General features: G+C 39.8%; 1 protein-coding gene across 2 annotated transcripts in view; it reads right to left on the bottom strand.

The window, feature by feature from the left end:
• Positions 1-282: 282 nt before the first annotated feature.
• LOC117428339 (dual specificity mitogen-activated protein kinase kinase 5) overlaps positions 283-16,163 on the bottom strand; it is a 71,686-nt gene continuing 55,805 nt past the window's right edge. Inside the window, exons 19-21 of one of the 2 annotated variants that reach the window (XM_058995461.1) lie at positions 15,579-15,640; positions 14,405-14,450; positions 283-1,877 (exon numbers count right to left, since the gene is read on the bottom strand). In XM_058995461.1, coding sequence (XP_058851444.1) covers positions 1,773-1,877; positions 14,405-14,450; positions 15,579-15,640 — 213 coding nt within the window. In that variant the 3' untranslated portion in view covers positions 283-1,772. The remainder of the gene's footprint in view (positions 1,878-14,404; positions 14,451-15,578; positions 15,641-16,163) is intronic. The other variant, XM_058995460.1, reaches the window with a different exon arrangement.

Raw genomic sequence — 16,163 nt, 5'->3', positions numbered from 1 at the left:
TAGTTTTTACCAGGATCACTATTGAGATCTGCATCTTATTTCAATCAGTTTAATTCAACCTGAAGCCACGCTGCCGTGCTGCTTTATGCTACATCACTATTGAAATGAAGTCTCTCAAAGTCTGTATCTGTAAGATTTAACCTAGAACAGGTTAAACATTACAGAGGCATGGGGGGGGGGGGGGGGGGGGGGGGGGGGGGGGGGGGACCTGCCCTGAAAACCCTGAAGTCTGTCTCACGTTAGACCAGGACCTTAAGGTAGAAACCGGGCTGATTTATTTCTGGTACTGCTATCTGGTGAGTGGTTGTGACACAGGAGCAATTAAGACAAAGTTCAGACTGTAAGCTTCTCGCTTGCAGTCTTTCCACTTCAAACCATGATTAATGCCAAGTCAAGGGCTGGAAAGTGTTAGAGCAAAACGTAACTGAAAAAAAGAGGTTTCTCTTACAGAAGTTGAATACAGAACCCCATGGTAAAATCACAGTGAAGCACAGTTTGCATGGCAAGTCACTCAAGTCACTGTTTTTGCTAAATTAAAATCAGACACCTTTTTTTCCCATTTTTTTTAATATATATCATTGCACACTTTCAAATATATACTGTAATGCTACTTACAGTAAAAGTTACATAGATATTTTTCATACCTGTATCCATTGACACCTTAAAGACAGCACCCTGAAGACCACTTTGAATAAATCATGGTTCTCTTAGAATACATTTGTATGGGGGCTGCTGAAGATGCTACACAATTAAAAGTGGGCTTTCGGTACAAGAAAAGACTAATCCTTATTGGAGGTCTGCATGAATGACCTCACCTGCTGTAGGATTCTGATGGGAAGATGAACCCATGTGGTACTGTAGCTTCTCTTACACTGTGCACAGTGGCGGCTTCCTGCGGTTTACATTTTCTGTGAAATGGTTGTGTACTGTAATATTAAGGCAGATATAAGGCTCCCAATTTAAGATACACAGTATAATAATCTATTGGTGAACATCAAAGTAGGAGAGGGCCACACTTCATTCAACCTTAATTTTGATTAAAACAGTTTCCAAAACAAAAACAAAACAGAATGGGGGGAAAAACAGAAGGGTAACATTAAAAAAAATATATCTTAATGTTTTCAGATTTACAGAACATGTTTTGAGGCTGTTTTTAGACTGCTATAGTCATATGAAGGATATTCATTGAACAATGTCTTCCAATCAACACACTCTAAACTGCAGTGAGTGCACTTCACACCAATAACATGCCGTCTCCTGTCAGTGCAAAGCGCTGGTAACACCAAGCTGTAGAAGCAGCAAAGGGAGCTGGAGGTGAGGCTCTCTGAATCAGCACAATGCCATGTGTCCTTTGCCTCACATCTGTCTGCAGCTCCCGGACAAGCTGCCACTGGAGCTGATTCACATTAACAAACACCAGATTCTGCCATCTCAAGGAACATACAGCATACTGAGCAAAGTAACATTGTGGAGCAGTCAGAGTACTAAACAGAACTGCCTGCAGTGTAACCTCCCACACTGAGCAGAGAGAGGGGGAGAGAGAAGTCTTCAAAAGAGAACTCAGAAGAAAACTGAGGTACCAAAGCTGGCAGTAAACGGATGCAGAATGCAGTCCCATTTCCTGATTGTGATCACTGTATACACAACTGTAACGGTGGTGCGGGATGTTCGTTCTGAAAGGCGCTATATGAATCAATTGGCATTGGACTAATTGGCACCTCTAGCTGGCTAGCATGGTGCAGCTTGCTATTGCTGTGCCAGCCCTGTGTCTCTCACTGGAGGGCCTGCTGGGACCGCCGCTCCTCCAGCATCCTGCACACCCACATAGACACCACTTCTGCATTCCCGTCATTGTACAGCAGGATGAACGAGTGGCCCTGGGAGAACAAGAAGCACACATTCAGAACCTTGGGAAGAGCGGTCAGAAATCTGGGAAGGGAAGGGGAGGGGGAGGCAGGTCTGAACCCTCAATGATTACCGAATGACCCCACTCCATACCCCAGGTTCATTGTCATACAGAATACAATCATCAACAAGCTAGATGTTTCAGGAATACGACCCCAACAAAATAGGTAGGCCTCTTCCCTCTTAAATATGGAGTTTCAGATTCTCATTCTTGACAAAAAGACTCAATTTGTCATTTTCACCATCCTTCAAACACACCGCCTGCATGTGATCATACATTACTGTGAAGTGCAATCCATACTGTATAAGACAATAGGTTAAAAAAATAAAATAAATAAAATAAAAATAAAATAAAAAAACAGTTCAGTAACAGCCAGCACTAGTGGTAACTGTAGCCTGGAGCAATGCTTTCACAAACACACAACGACCTGCTGTACTTAAATATTCTATTATTAATTTGCTTTGTTTTCCAAGGCAATGTTGAAGAAAATGAAACGAACAGGAGCCTGAAATGTGTTTCTGCAAGCTTGAACAGCCTCCTGCCCGCCACCGGGCTCTGGCTGTGACCCGACAAGGAAGCTGCCGTGCTTTTACTGTTGCACAAACAGGCCCTTTCCTTGCATGCATGAGCAGCACACAGTAACTGTTTTTTTAAACTCTGATTTTCTGCTCAATATAACAGCTTGTGGCTTTGGAAACACGACTATAGTACAGCAGCTCTAATGAAATAATAGCATGACAGCATTATGCAAACAGTATCATTTCCAGGTACTTACCATTACTTTATTTTTTGTTATTTATTAAAAGTATATGATACACGTTTCAGTCCGTTTTTGCATATCTTGTCAAAGGTTATGGATCATATTTTACTTTCAGAATTACTCCTTACAAAAATACATTTGTAGTGTTTTTCCATAAATCATAATAATAAAAAAAAATCACAACACGCTTCCTGTGTTATTGCTATCTATAAACTGCTTGACCTAAAGAAAACAATCAATAAAAACAATTACAAAATAACTGCTTCAGTACATTTTCCTGGAGTCAATCCTTCAGTTTTTTTTACCGATTCTGGAAAACCAGGGATATAACTGAACTAGACATCCAGAATCCTATAAGAACTAAACAAAAAAACTAAGGATTGAACGAATTACAGGCAGGCACTAATACACCAATTACTATTTATTGTAACAAAGAGCAAACATGCTTACAAGTTCTTTTACAATGGAAAAACAAGCATGTAAAAAATCACAACAGTAATACTGTGACCGTAGTTTTTCTTTCCTGGCGCGTGCCACAGTACGTTGTCCTGCCAAAGGGCATCGCACAGGGCTGGGGGACTGAACCGGTGAGACAGGCGCAGCGTGAGTGTCAGCTAGTCTAACTCTCTGTGTCAATGCTGAAAATGAGACAAACAATGACAAACCAGGCTTTCTAAATGAACTTGTCACTCCTTGTTTTCCTGATAAAGGGGATCTTCTTAAACCTGATTAAAGCTGATTGCGTTTTTTAATAAGGCTCGACTCTGAATAAAAAAAAAAAAGAAAAGAAAATGTGTGACCCCAAGAGCAAAACAACCAGAAATCCAAAATATTTCTATTATCTAAAGGAAGGTTAACTAGTAAAAAAAAAAAAAAAAACCCTGGTCTGCAATGGGTTTAGCCGTTCTATGATTAAAGCTGGTGTGCTGGGATGGTAGAACATTGAACCCTTTCAGTTACAGCATGCTAAAGTACACACACTTCAAACACTGAGACCTTTCTATTTCTGTACACCTACACAGCTATTTTGGTCCACCCATATATAAAGCACACCCAAACCCTTATTGTATTTCTTTATAGAAACGACTTACTGAAAAGAAACCAAACTTCATTTGAAACACAAAACTAACAATAAAGAAAGTAAAAGTTCAGAACAGTTTCTTTGTGTGTGTTATGAAAAGTGTGTTTTTATTGCACAGTAGAATACATGGAGACTTGTGCTGCTGTGTGGAGAGCCCTTGCTCTCAGAAGTGTAATGAACCTAGAGTCCTGAGACATTATACTGTACATTAACCTATCGTTAATGGCACAGCAGGGCTGGGGGCATCGCATGCTTACTGGTCAGGGCTTCATCAGGACAGACGAGCTCCCCGACAATACACCAGCTCCAAACAAATGTGTAAAATAAACACAGACTGTGGGGAGAGGGGAGAGGGAGAGGGGAGAGGGGAGAGGTGATAAGGATAGGGAAAAGGGGAGAGGTAGAGGGGATAGGGGAGAGTTAGGGGGAGAGGGCCCCTTAGGGTTACAACTCATTTCATTCTCTTAAACATTTTTCCATTTTAACGCAGTGCTTAACTAGTTCAGCAGTAAGTAACTTTGTGAAAAAAAAAAAAAAAAAAAAAATAGTTTCAGTGTCTTCTATGGAAATAATCATAATCATACAAAATAAATGGACATTTAGAGGAAAACCTAGCACTGGAACCAGTGGTCTGTTGTGTGGAGTTGTTTTTCATAGACCAAATTAGAGGTCTACGGTGTTAAAAGTTTTATTGTATCCTTCATATTATAAAAAAAAAAAAAACAACAACAATAAATAACAACATCAATAATAATAATAATAATAATAATAATAATAATAATAATAATAATAATAATAATAATAATAATAACACTACTACTAACAATAACAAGAACAATGATAATAATACAAATAAAAACACAATGTTCAAAATAAATGCTTTTGCAAGCCTGATCATGCAACAGAAATCAATGCCCCTGCAGTCATGACATATAAACGATAGAGCTCATAATGAAGCTGAGCAATGGCTTTGCAAAGCTCTGAGGGCCCTCATCTCTGGCCCTTGAGAGCAGAGTTCAAATCCAACCCTAGCTTGTGACCAGACACCTGGTTTATATAGCGGACGGCTCAAAGCATGACCTGCCCATCAGATCTGAATGTTTCTTAGAGGACAGTAAAACATGTCAGTGTTCCGTTAAGTTGTACATTCCATAATAATAGGTGAAACACAAAAGTGGCTAACACATTTAGTAAACAGCACAAGAACTTAAGTTATTCAATACCATTCTATACACAAAAGACTGGTGGAGAATGGGAGGCGAGAATCCACATTAATCCTCTGGACCCTCGAATGACGAGGTGATCAAGCCTGACAGGCTCAGGTTAATTACTCTAATATACTGGAAGGAGATCTCTAACCCTGCACTGGGTGCAAATATACACAGGCGTTCACAGGGGCACAAATCGCATCAATCACTTCCAACCTCCAGCTTCTTTTGGTGAGCAAGCGAAAGGATGAGATTAATTACTTTAATATCAACCTTAAACTGTCCCTGGCTCAACCCTAAACCTAAGCCTCACCACAATAAAAGTTGTTCTCCAAAGGACAGAACACAAAGTAAATCTCTTGTAAAACTGTTCCTTAGCACCGACCTGACTCCCTGAATTTCAGCCACTTTTCAAAAAGTCTTTGATTTTACATTGACAGTGCATATCTACACCAGTATATTTCTCTGCCAGAGGCAATTGAAAATGTTATATTCCAGAAAAGCAGCACCTCTCCTTAGCCCGTGCATTGAAGGATGATGCACATTATTGTAAATACTACCTGCGCTGAAAAGGTATTGCAATGGTTTGCATTAATATTGACAGATTAATAATCCTACTTCGAGATGAACGTCTGTAAACTGAAATACTCCACTGCTCTCAACAGAAGTCTGGATGCAGCCATTACGAGAACAACCAGCAATGACAAAAAAGAGATTCTGGCACAACTGGCATACAGAAACACACACAGATTGTACAGCGCACGCCCTGTTCAGTCTCAATGTTCTGCAGTTAAATACAGACAGAACGGCGTGGTAAACGAAGATGCCAGAATGTCTTTTAAAGATGAAGAGCCTGTTACTGGATAATTCGTTTCTTCAGTGAATGAACAGAACAACCAATCAGACAATTCAATTTATATTTCAAATTCAGCCATTGCCTAAAATAGATTAATACTGTAGCGACCCACAAACCAATCAATACTGCAGCTCTCCTGATTCATGGATGGGAATAAGACTCCTTTTGCATAGCAGCCTCACTCATTCCAGGTTTTACTAGCAGCTTGATTAGCCACGTGTTTAGGTAACAAGCTCAGGTGTGTCTTATTAAACTCTGTAACGGATAAAACTGCTATGCAATGAGAGTCTTATTTTTAACCATGTGATTCATATACAAAGTTTTTTTTTTTTTTTAAAGGACTGGAAATGAAAGGCATTTGAATTGTACTTGTGGAAGTGCAATCCCATTCCAGTGTCTATGCACACCTCTCTATAGCAGTAATGGTCAAGATGCCTGCTCTGGACCATGACAGCGCTCAATGGAGAAGCAGAAAGCAGTGTGATTAGCCATCAACTGCCTTCCTGAGGAGAAGAAAAGACTGCAGTTTAACACATTCAAAATGCCGACCCACGCTGCTCTTCAAAACCTCCGCTTTCTTCAACGTACCTCCCAAACAAAAATGAATTCCATTACCTTTTATTAACATTAGGTATGAGCTGGAGGAACTAATGAAGGGAAAAAAAAAAATATTTAATTCACGTTTACCTTTTCTTTTAAAGAAAAAGAAAACTCATTTAAAATGTTGAATATATTAATCACTGCATTGCATCAAAGTCCTGATGATCACCTGAATGCAATATTAAAATAAAACTCACAACCCAAGGGAAATTTTACCTTATTCTTAATTGTTTTGAGGCTCTGATAGGCTTTTAATCTAAGATTAATTTATGCAATTTTAAATAACTCTACTTATGATTAATAAGCCTGAAAATTAAAAGGAGTCTAAAGCAATTATAACAAGCGGCTGGTCATCACCTCATTAGGCTGCGGAAGGGATACAGCTGTGGAGTGCAAAAGACGTTGATTTCAGGGCTCTTAAAGGGAAGACAAATGCAGCCCCAGAAAACTCAAAGACAAGTGAGAAAGAGGTCAGTGTAATAAAGTCGGTTTTCGAGATTTGCATACAAATGATCAGATCCCAGTGGTGAGAATGTGTGTGTGTGACAGAGAGAGAGGATATTAAAAGAGAAAAGCTAACCAGATAGCTATGTTCTGGGGCTGCCTTGTAAAACAATACACATATGGAATCTTCATTCTAGACCTACATTCACAGGTCCACCTCCGTTTCGACCTTGGACACGGAAACTTATTGCAAGGGAACCGCTCCCGAGCAGCGATTGCACAGCAGGACCGTCACAGTATCACACAGGCTAGAGAAAAGTAATACAAGTTTATAATGATAATGCACATCGACAAACCATGTGATAGGAACACAATAAGACATCGCTTAGTGTTCCTGACACAAGGACATCATGGGTACAGTATTTAATTTGCATCCGCTCATATTGGATTTCCTCTAATGGCATTTTGCTAAATGCGTCTCTATTCAACGCTTGTGTATCATAAACACCAGGTGGAAAGGCATTCAATAAACAAGCAGTGAAAATTTGCCCCACCAATGAACTCTACAATGTAGCCTGATTGATGGAGAGTCGTACACACAGGTGTCAAATCTATTAAAGGTTTCTGTAAGCTAATGGTGTGTTTGCTGAATTAAAAAAATACTGTTTCTTAATTGTTTTTAATTTGATGAACTTATCATTTCCCCCACATTTCGCTGTTAAAGTGAATTGCATTGGCCCCAATGCTTTCTGACAATGCAGCTAATATTGCAATTTAAATACAAAAAATTACCAGTATAAAGATTACTCATGTAAATAAAAAACTTTTTGTTCTGTTTGTTGAGACCTGCCATTAAATGTAGTTACCAACCCATTTACATTTTTTATATAGATAAATAATGGAAAAACTGTAAAATTATAACAATGTTCTTGCGGCATTAGCTTAAATGAAGACGCAGATAATTTAAATGAAGATCATGCTTCGCATCGCTTCATACTCTGAAACTCGCCAGGGCATAATGTAAAGGAAAAGCACATCTGACACAATAGCTTGTAAACATGAAGTAGAATGGATATGTGGCAATGTGGCTGTTAAACGGCTCATTCTCACTGCGGAACACCTGTACTGGATCCTGACAGAAGGAATTCTAGCAAACAGCTGTGTTTGAAGCCAACATATCCAAGTGCTTGTATCATCCGGAGACCAAAAGCCACCTCGGGTCACGGCTCAAATAAAGAGGCGTCGGTATATTTTGCACGAGAAGTTCCATAATAATATGAAAATCGCCACCTCAAATGGTTTACGAGATATTTGCAGTTGAAGTAGCATCTGCAGTGGGTTTACAAAACCATATACAGCAGGCTCCCCAAAAAGGGATGCTTAATTCTCAAGCATGAGCCCCTAAGTGAAGCCAGTACAAGGATAATGTTTCACTGTGTACCTCACAACGAGAGCAATCTCTTGCAAATGTTTCGTTCAACTGATCAGGGTGATGTCTTGCACTGAAGTTACTGCTGCATGGTAGTTCAGTGAGGAAAGTACCATTGCAGTTTTGTCTGCAACCGGACAAATATTTGCAGCTCAGAAGTTGTGTACAAGTTCCCACATTCTTGTTCACTGTCGCACAACACCTGCTATTAGAAGCACAGATTATTCAACAGTCCTGTGGACGTAATTAAACAGTGCTGCCAGAATTCCAGCTTCTGAAGGAAAGACAGCATCTTAGAAATGATATTTAATTTAAGTATGAGACAGTAAAGCGTGCTGCTTGCATGCAAAACGAGATTTCCATTCTTGTTGAGGCCAATTTAAACGCAGGGGCCCTTCATACACAATTAGTCACTCACTGTGAATGCAGCATAAAAAGGGGCCCGGCTACCGCTAGAACTGAGTCTACCTACTGTGAAGTGCTGAAATATAAATTAACTAAAATCAGGCTCTATGAAATATTTAGCCTCCCAGTTATCGCAGGGGTCTGCAATGTGTAAACAAGACATAAATCGATTCCTCGCTGCCCTGGACTCAATCCCTAAAATGGTTCAGGCATCTGTTTCTGTGAAATGTTGTTTACTCCGGCAGACCTGCCTTAATTGCAATTGTTTATCTCCGGCGTCCCGGGGGCCCTAATCTCCTGATTACTAATACTTAACACTCATTTCACATCTATGGCTACTTTTAATCCTCAACAGGTTTCGGGGGGCTCTTAAAATTATTGAAACCATAGAGGCAGGAGACATGGCCTCTTTGTGAGAGGAACATTTTCTTATCTGCTACCAGCTGGGTCCAATCATCACTGGGGACGGCTACAACAAAGGTGCTAAGAGGCTCTTTCACAATGACTGCGGCTCCACTGGGGATTCACACGATAAAAAGGGAGCTTTGATGGAACAGCTCTGAACAAGCAGTGGTCCAAATAAAGAAAGTAACTGTCATGATCAAATGCTGTCAATCAGTGCAGAATCTTCTGCTAAAAAAACAACATGTGCATCTGAAGCAGACATCTTCATATAACAAAAAAAAAAGAAAGCAGCGGCTCTACCTCATTGGTTTTCTACCGCGTTTATCTCCTCAAATTGCTACTTTTTATTTTAGACACGGTTTCTTTTTTTAATTTGACACACGGTTTGCAGATTCCACACAGTGCTTCCTCCTTCCATTTGTCTGGTGAATCTGGGTCACCCGTTTAAAAAGGAATTCAGAGAAGAGCTGATTGTAATAAACCTCCCAGTGAAAGTTATTTAGAAACAGTCAGCCCGTCTTCTCCTGCTCACTATATATAACTGTGATTCAGTCCCATACCGGTGACTACTATCCTACACTAGAATTGAAGTAACCAATTTCTCCAGCACATATAGATTTGTTTCATATTGTTCCTAATTCTGAAAAAAGCACAAAGGGGTAAAAAGTGACGTGTGTGATTTTCCCCACCTCACCAGTCTCACAGCGATGTACCAGCTGTTTTATATTGTATATATCCACATACAAATTATCCCTCAATAAATGAACAAATAAATTACTTTTTTTTTTCATTGGCAGGTGTCAGATCCCTCAGGTCAAAGGTAAGAAGTCAAGCCCATCAGATACCAATATGTATTAACAAGCTATGGGGCGGTCAAGTATTTGACAGTGAAATAACAATTCAAATAGATAATGTTTAAATCATAACGAGTGGCAACACTCCACTTCTCATTAAACTGCAAAAGAAACAAACTGTGATAAGGTTTAAAGCTGGTAATAAAAAATAAAACACCAACGTTTCTATTTAAAGAAGTCAAACCTTAATTAACCGGTGTGGCTGCTTATTTAGGGTGCCACTCTCGTTCCTCTGTAGTGAAAAGAACGGGGCTTTAGTGTCTGTTAATAGCAGGTGACCATTTATTTTAGAGGACTGTCAATTCAGGTACATTCAGAATGCAGAGGAGAGATTATTCTCAGTAAGCTTTCCTGGTTAATATAGTTTTAAATAAACCCCATCTATCACAATCATCGATCACAATGTTTGGAAAAAAAAACAAAACGCAAACTGCAGTTCATATTTATCCGAGTATAAAACTGGCACAAAGAGAGTTGTAAAATACAATTTCTTTAAAAGGCTGAGAAACAAAGTTGAAATAAATGACACAGAACAGAATTTCTCGAGCGTATTTGCTTCCTGGATTAGTGCACTCAATCCTTACCAAACACGGAATATACTGTGACTGTGACATCACAGCAAGAAGACCATGAAGGGATCCTGGGTAAATGCAATGGAGAATAGAAAGCAGGCATGAAACACTAATTGGTACTACAGTGTATCCATGTTCTTGGTCTATATTAGAGCACTTTCTATCATTACCTAAAAGATTTCTCAATTAGGCTGATATTTTACTGCCATGCATTTAATAAGGAAAGAGACACACTGATAATGATGAACCATGCAAATGTCATGAAGTGTAATTTATTTAGTTAAAACATCAGAAAATAGACTAGCAGTTAAAAAGGTTAAAAAAATAACAAAGAAATGAAAAAGAAAAAAAGCCAGGTCGGTAAGAACATCATCACCATTAACATAAAGACACAATCTCCGCGCCAGCTTGATTTCAGAATTTCTTTCCTTCTCTGCCACTGAACACCCAGAACAGACAATAACTATTAGTAAACCACACTCCTCTGCAATATCCAGCTGTGCCTGCCGCATTTACATACAGATAGAATGGGTATATGTTTTTAATATGTATGTGAAGAGAGCAGCTTCCACAGGAGTCAAACCCAGCACAACAATGAGGAATTGAATCAGCGTGAGGTAATCAAGTGGCCCAGATAAAGTATTAGCAGCACATTGATCTGAAACAGGGGGTGCTGGTTCTCCGTGACCCAATACTTTCTATGCATAGATTCTATTTAATGGAGGTTAGCCAGGGAAAGCTTCGGGGAAATGCACAGAAACTCCTGTGAAATTGATGATTACGCTCACCGCAAACTGCATCTGCATCCTCTATCTACAGGGCAAAAGAGTCTGTGCAAAACGACTCAATAGTGCCGTTTGTCTGGCAACAAGTTAGCAGCTACACGTACCCAATATACAGCACGAAATACAGAACCTGTCAGTTGTCATTATTATTATTATTATTATTATTATTATTATTAGAATCTCCTTCAGAAGACGTTACGATCAATTCTATTTAATATCACTGATCTCGTCAAGAGGTCTTTGTTCAGTCAAGTATTGGGTCACATTATGTATACAGAACGTGAATAAATAAATCTCATTACGTATGTGGTTTCCTAGACAGCCTATGCCATCTTCAATGTCAGGAATGGCATATTGTTGGTTGCTTCTGGACAGCTATTAGGTTGACACTAGTCCCAAACTCATTAAATAACTCATGGAAAACGAGTAGCTTGGGAAGTATTTAGCTGTTCTTATATCAGGTAACTCCTTCCTAGACACCCTTGGTGTTGATGAAGAAACAAGCACTTAACAGAAGGATGGCTTCTTTACACCCTGTCATAAGCACTTACACCTCGGCTTTCAGTGACAGGAACGTCGCTGGCACACGCCGAACGCAGAGGCAGACTCCTCTTCTGCAGAACAGCAGCCGGGATAACAGCTTTTACCAGTTATTTCAGCTCAGTTAAGGTAGGCTATTACAACTGAAGGGAATAACAGTGTATAACATCCTTAAAATGACCTTATTACTATTAGGACGATTCATGCCTTGTTACAAAGTGAGAATGTTTCTTAGGATGCATAGTTATAACCCTGTATTGATTGGTTTTATTGACAATAACACGAATATTGTTTATAACCATACCTCTATTTGTTTGATACTGAACCAACACTTCAAATTTTTGAATGATGCAAGGCAGATGGTAAAACTTGCATACAACAGCGTTCCAGCTTACATATTAGCATATAGCTGCATTGTGAAGACTTTTTCTTCAAACGTAGCTGGCTTTACTGTAGATGAAGCAATGCCACCACCTCACAAAAGTGAATTGTAATTGTGTTTTGCCCCCTAATTCAGTGACGGCTTTCAGAGCTTGATCACAGTCAGCAGGATGAAATGGCACCAGGAGGAGCGTGGCATAATCATGATTTACTAATTCTAGCAGTGTCCTGGGTTACTTCTAACAGCTTGTTCATTGTCAACTCAACAAGCTGCACTAAATAAATGACCTATTGGGGATTGTTTGCAAGCATCTCTCTCTTCCACTTGCTGCTCGGATAAAAACTGTCATTTATTATCCAAAGAAAAGGCTGCGTTGCAACCCTGGAGAGACTGAAAATCTGCTGATGCCGTATCTTCACATTTCACAATCCCCCCTAAACAATAGAGGAGGCAGCCTTCAATATCCTGAGTAGCATGATATTTAACAGCGTAGACACTCCAAAGGGTAAGCACGGTGTTGCAGCCGTGCCACCTCGAAGCCTGATCAGCTCGGATCACAGATCTGGTTAGAACGTGGATGAGCGGGGCTCCAAAAGAAAATAAACCTCTGAGACAAACGTTTCGCCTTTCAGAGTCTTTTTTATTGTCTGTAGTGTCGTATAAACTGCTGACCTCTTGCCGCACACCTTTTCACAATCTCACAAGGCCAAAAGGTGTTTTCTGCTAGGCTGATTAGTTAGAAGTACTAAAAAACAAGACGCTAGTGAAATTATTTGACAAACGGTTTCGAGAAAAAGGGTTTACCAGTAACAGAAGGATGGCTTCTTTACACCCTGTCATAAGCACTTACACCTCGGCTTTCAGTGACAGGAACGTCGCTGGCACACGCCGAACGCAGAGGCAGACTCCTCTTCTGCAGAACAGCAGCCGGGATAACAGCTTTTACCAGTTATTTCAGCTCAGTTAAGGTAGGCTATTACAACTGAAGGGAATAACAGTGTATAACATCCTTAAAATGACCTTATTACTATTAGGACGATTCATGCCTTGTTACAAAGTGAGAATGTTTCTTAGGATGCATAGTTATAACCCTGTATTGATTGGTTTTATTGACAATAACACGAATATTGTTTATAACCATACCTCTATTTGTTTGATACTGAACCAACACTTCAAATTTTTGAATGATGCAAGGCAGATGGTAAAACTTGCATACAACAGCGTTCCAGCTTACATATTAGCATATAGCTGCATTGTGAAGACTTTTTCTTCAAACGTAGCTGGCTTTACTGTAGATGAAGCAATGCCACCACCTCACAAAAGTGAATTGTAATTGTGTTTTGCCCCCTAATTCAGTGACGGCTTTCAGAGCTTGATCACAGTCAGCAGGATGAAATGGCACCAGGAGGAGCGTGGCATAATCATGATTTACTAATTCTAGCAGTGTCCTGGGTTACTTCTAACAGCTTGTTCATTGTCAACTCAACAAGCTGCACTAAATAAATGACCTATTGGGGATTGTTTGCAAGCATCTCTCTCTTCCACTTGCTGCTCGGATAAAAACTGTCATTTATTATCCAAAGAAAAGGCTGCGTTGCAACCCTGGAGAGACTGAAAATCTGCTGATGCCGTATCTTCACATTTCACAATCCCCCCTAAACAATAGAGGAGGCAGCCTTCAATATCCTGAGTAGCATGATATTTAACAGCGTAGACACTCCAAAGGGTAAGCACGGTGTTGCAGCCGTGCCACCTCGAAGCCTGATCAGCTCGGATCACAGATCTGGTTAGAACGTGGATGAGCGGGGCTCCAAAAGAAAATAAACCTCTGAGACAAACGTTTCGCCTTTCAGAGTCTTTTTTATTGTCTGTAGTGTCGTATAAACTGCTGACCTCTTGCCGCACACCTTTTCACAATCTCACAAGGCCAAAAGGTGTTTTCTGCTAGGCTGATTAGTTAGAAGTACTAAAAAACAAGACGCTAGTGAAATTATTTGACAAACGGTTTCGAGAAAAAGGGTTTACCAGTAAGGACACCGAGACAATTCTAGTCGAGACGTTTGTCAAAATATTGACTTCAGCATTTTTTTTTTTTTTTTTAGGTACTGCGAGGTATAGTGAGGTCATGGAAAAACCCCAATGTGGGTGATGGTTGCTAGAAACATTCAGGAACTCACCATGAGGTCTTCAGGAGCTGGTCTCTCCTTAGGCAGCTTCCTCATGCTATAAAGATACAGACAAGCACAGGAGATACAGACATATAGATATATTTTTTTTTTTTAGCAGTCACCCCCTTCCCCAAGCTCAAGAACTGTCAGTATTTCTATCAAGTGTTTTTTTTTTTTTAAAGTGTCAGAATATAAAATACCTGAAACACTTTTTTTTTTTTTTTTTTTAAAGAGATCACCTGTTGAGTTTGATAAAAGCAATGCCCAGAACCACTAGTGACCAAGAAGCACAGTTAGAAACCATTAAATATTGCAAAGGACAATTTGCTCCCAGTATAAGCAAACATATCCACCTCTGGAATAATGCACCCATTAGCAACCAATTGAAGCTGTCTAAAGACTGGTTAGGTAACAGTCTTAATCTGCCATTCCAAAGTAGCTGGCACTCCCCGGAGATTGCAAGGCTATTACCTGCCATCATTTACATTTCAACCTGACATCTGTGAAAATATAACATTCAGAAACCTCTCCCCACACCTCCACCTTGCAAACTGTTACATGACATCCTAGTCAATTACAACGGAGGACCCACAGACTGAATTTCAATGTAACCTTTCTACCCTTCTTAAAAACACTGCAATGTGAAACTGCAGAACCTTTGCAAAATTATAATTTAGGCATTGTCTAACAACATTACAAGGGTGATCAGTGATATTAAGGTTCTAATAGTGTACATAGTTTTTAGGGCCATTGTCCACAGTTTAATTATTTATGCTTAATAGCTATTGAAATGACCCTGGCTACTGTAGCTACAATTTCAGTGCACTCTTGGGGGAGCCTTTGTCAATTAATCATTTACAGGATTTAAGAGGTAGTTTTTAAAAATGTTATGATAGCTTACAATACTCATGGAAACAACGGCTGCCGTACCTGTCTGCGATCTCAGAGCACACACCAGCCTGCCGATTGCTATTAGCTGTGTGCGACCTTATTGTGTAAATAAGGTTGCTGGAATTTAAACAACAGTTTCCTAAGCTTTCCTTCCCCCATCTGCCCAAGGCCCCCAAGTCCCTCCCCGTCTCAGAAAGGATGCAGGGAGAGCCATGAGGTCTGCCAGAGTCACAGAGTTAATGGAATGTATCATTTACACGGAGGGCATGGCATGTTTGCAGTCTGAGCTTACCACTGAGTGATGAAGTGTACAAACGGCTCTGAGAACTCCCCGACCGGAAGAACTGGAGGGTCCTGGGAATGGAGGGAGAAGAAAAAAAAAAGACAATTTATATACAGGAGCACCATCATGGAAAATGAACGAGAAATAAATATAAAAACGGGGGTGTGGGATATATAAACACACGAAGGAATAAATAACGTAGCACCAGAAAGAGAACGTCTAGCTTAGTTATAAATGGGAATGAGTGCGGAGAAGCGGGATGATTTGAGGCCAAGGAAACCGTGGTGTCAGACAATGATAGACAATGAAGGAAATGTTGATGGGATGTGAACAAGGACAATGACAGCCACAGGGAGGGAAGAGGGTAAATGAGAAACTGATGATTATTTAAATTACAGGCAAACTGTACTGTAATTAACAATGGGAGAGTCTATATGAGGTAATGCAAGACTAATTATGTATCTTAAAAAAAAAGAAGAAAAGAAACATAAAAGCCTTAAAACAAAGACAAAAAAATCCTTGACTATTAAAAGGATAGTACTAGTGAGTACTAGTAAAACAAACACCGCTTTTGTGATTCCGTGAGAATGAACA

This window comes from Acipenser ruthenus, chromosome 21, assembly GCF_902713425.1.
Source record: "Acipenser ruthenus chromosome 21, fAciRut3.2 maternal haplotype, whole genome shotgun sequence".
Classification (NCBI taxonomy): domain Eukaryota; kingdom Metazoa; phylum Chordata; class Actinopteri; order Acipenseriformes; family Acipenseridae; genus Acipenser; species Acipenser ruthenus.
This window is presented reverse-complemented; position numbering and strand designations above follow the sequence as displayed.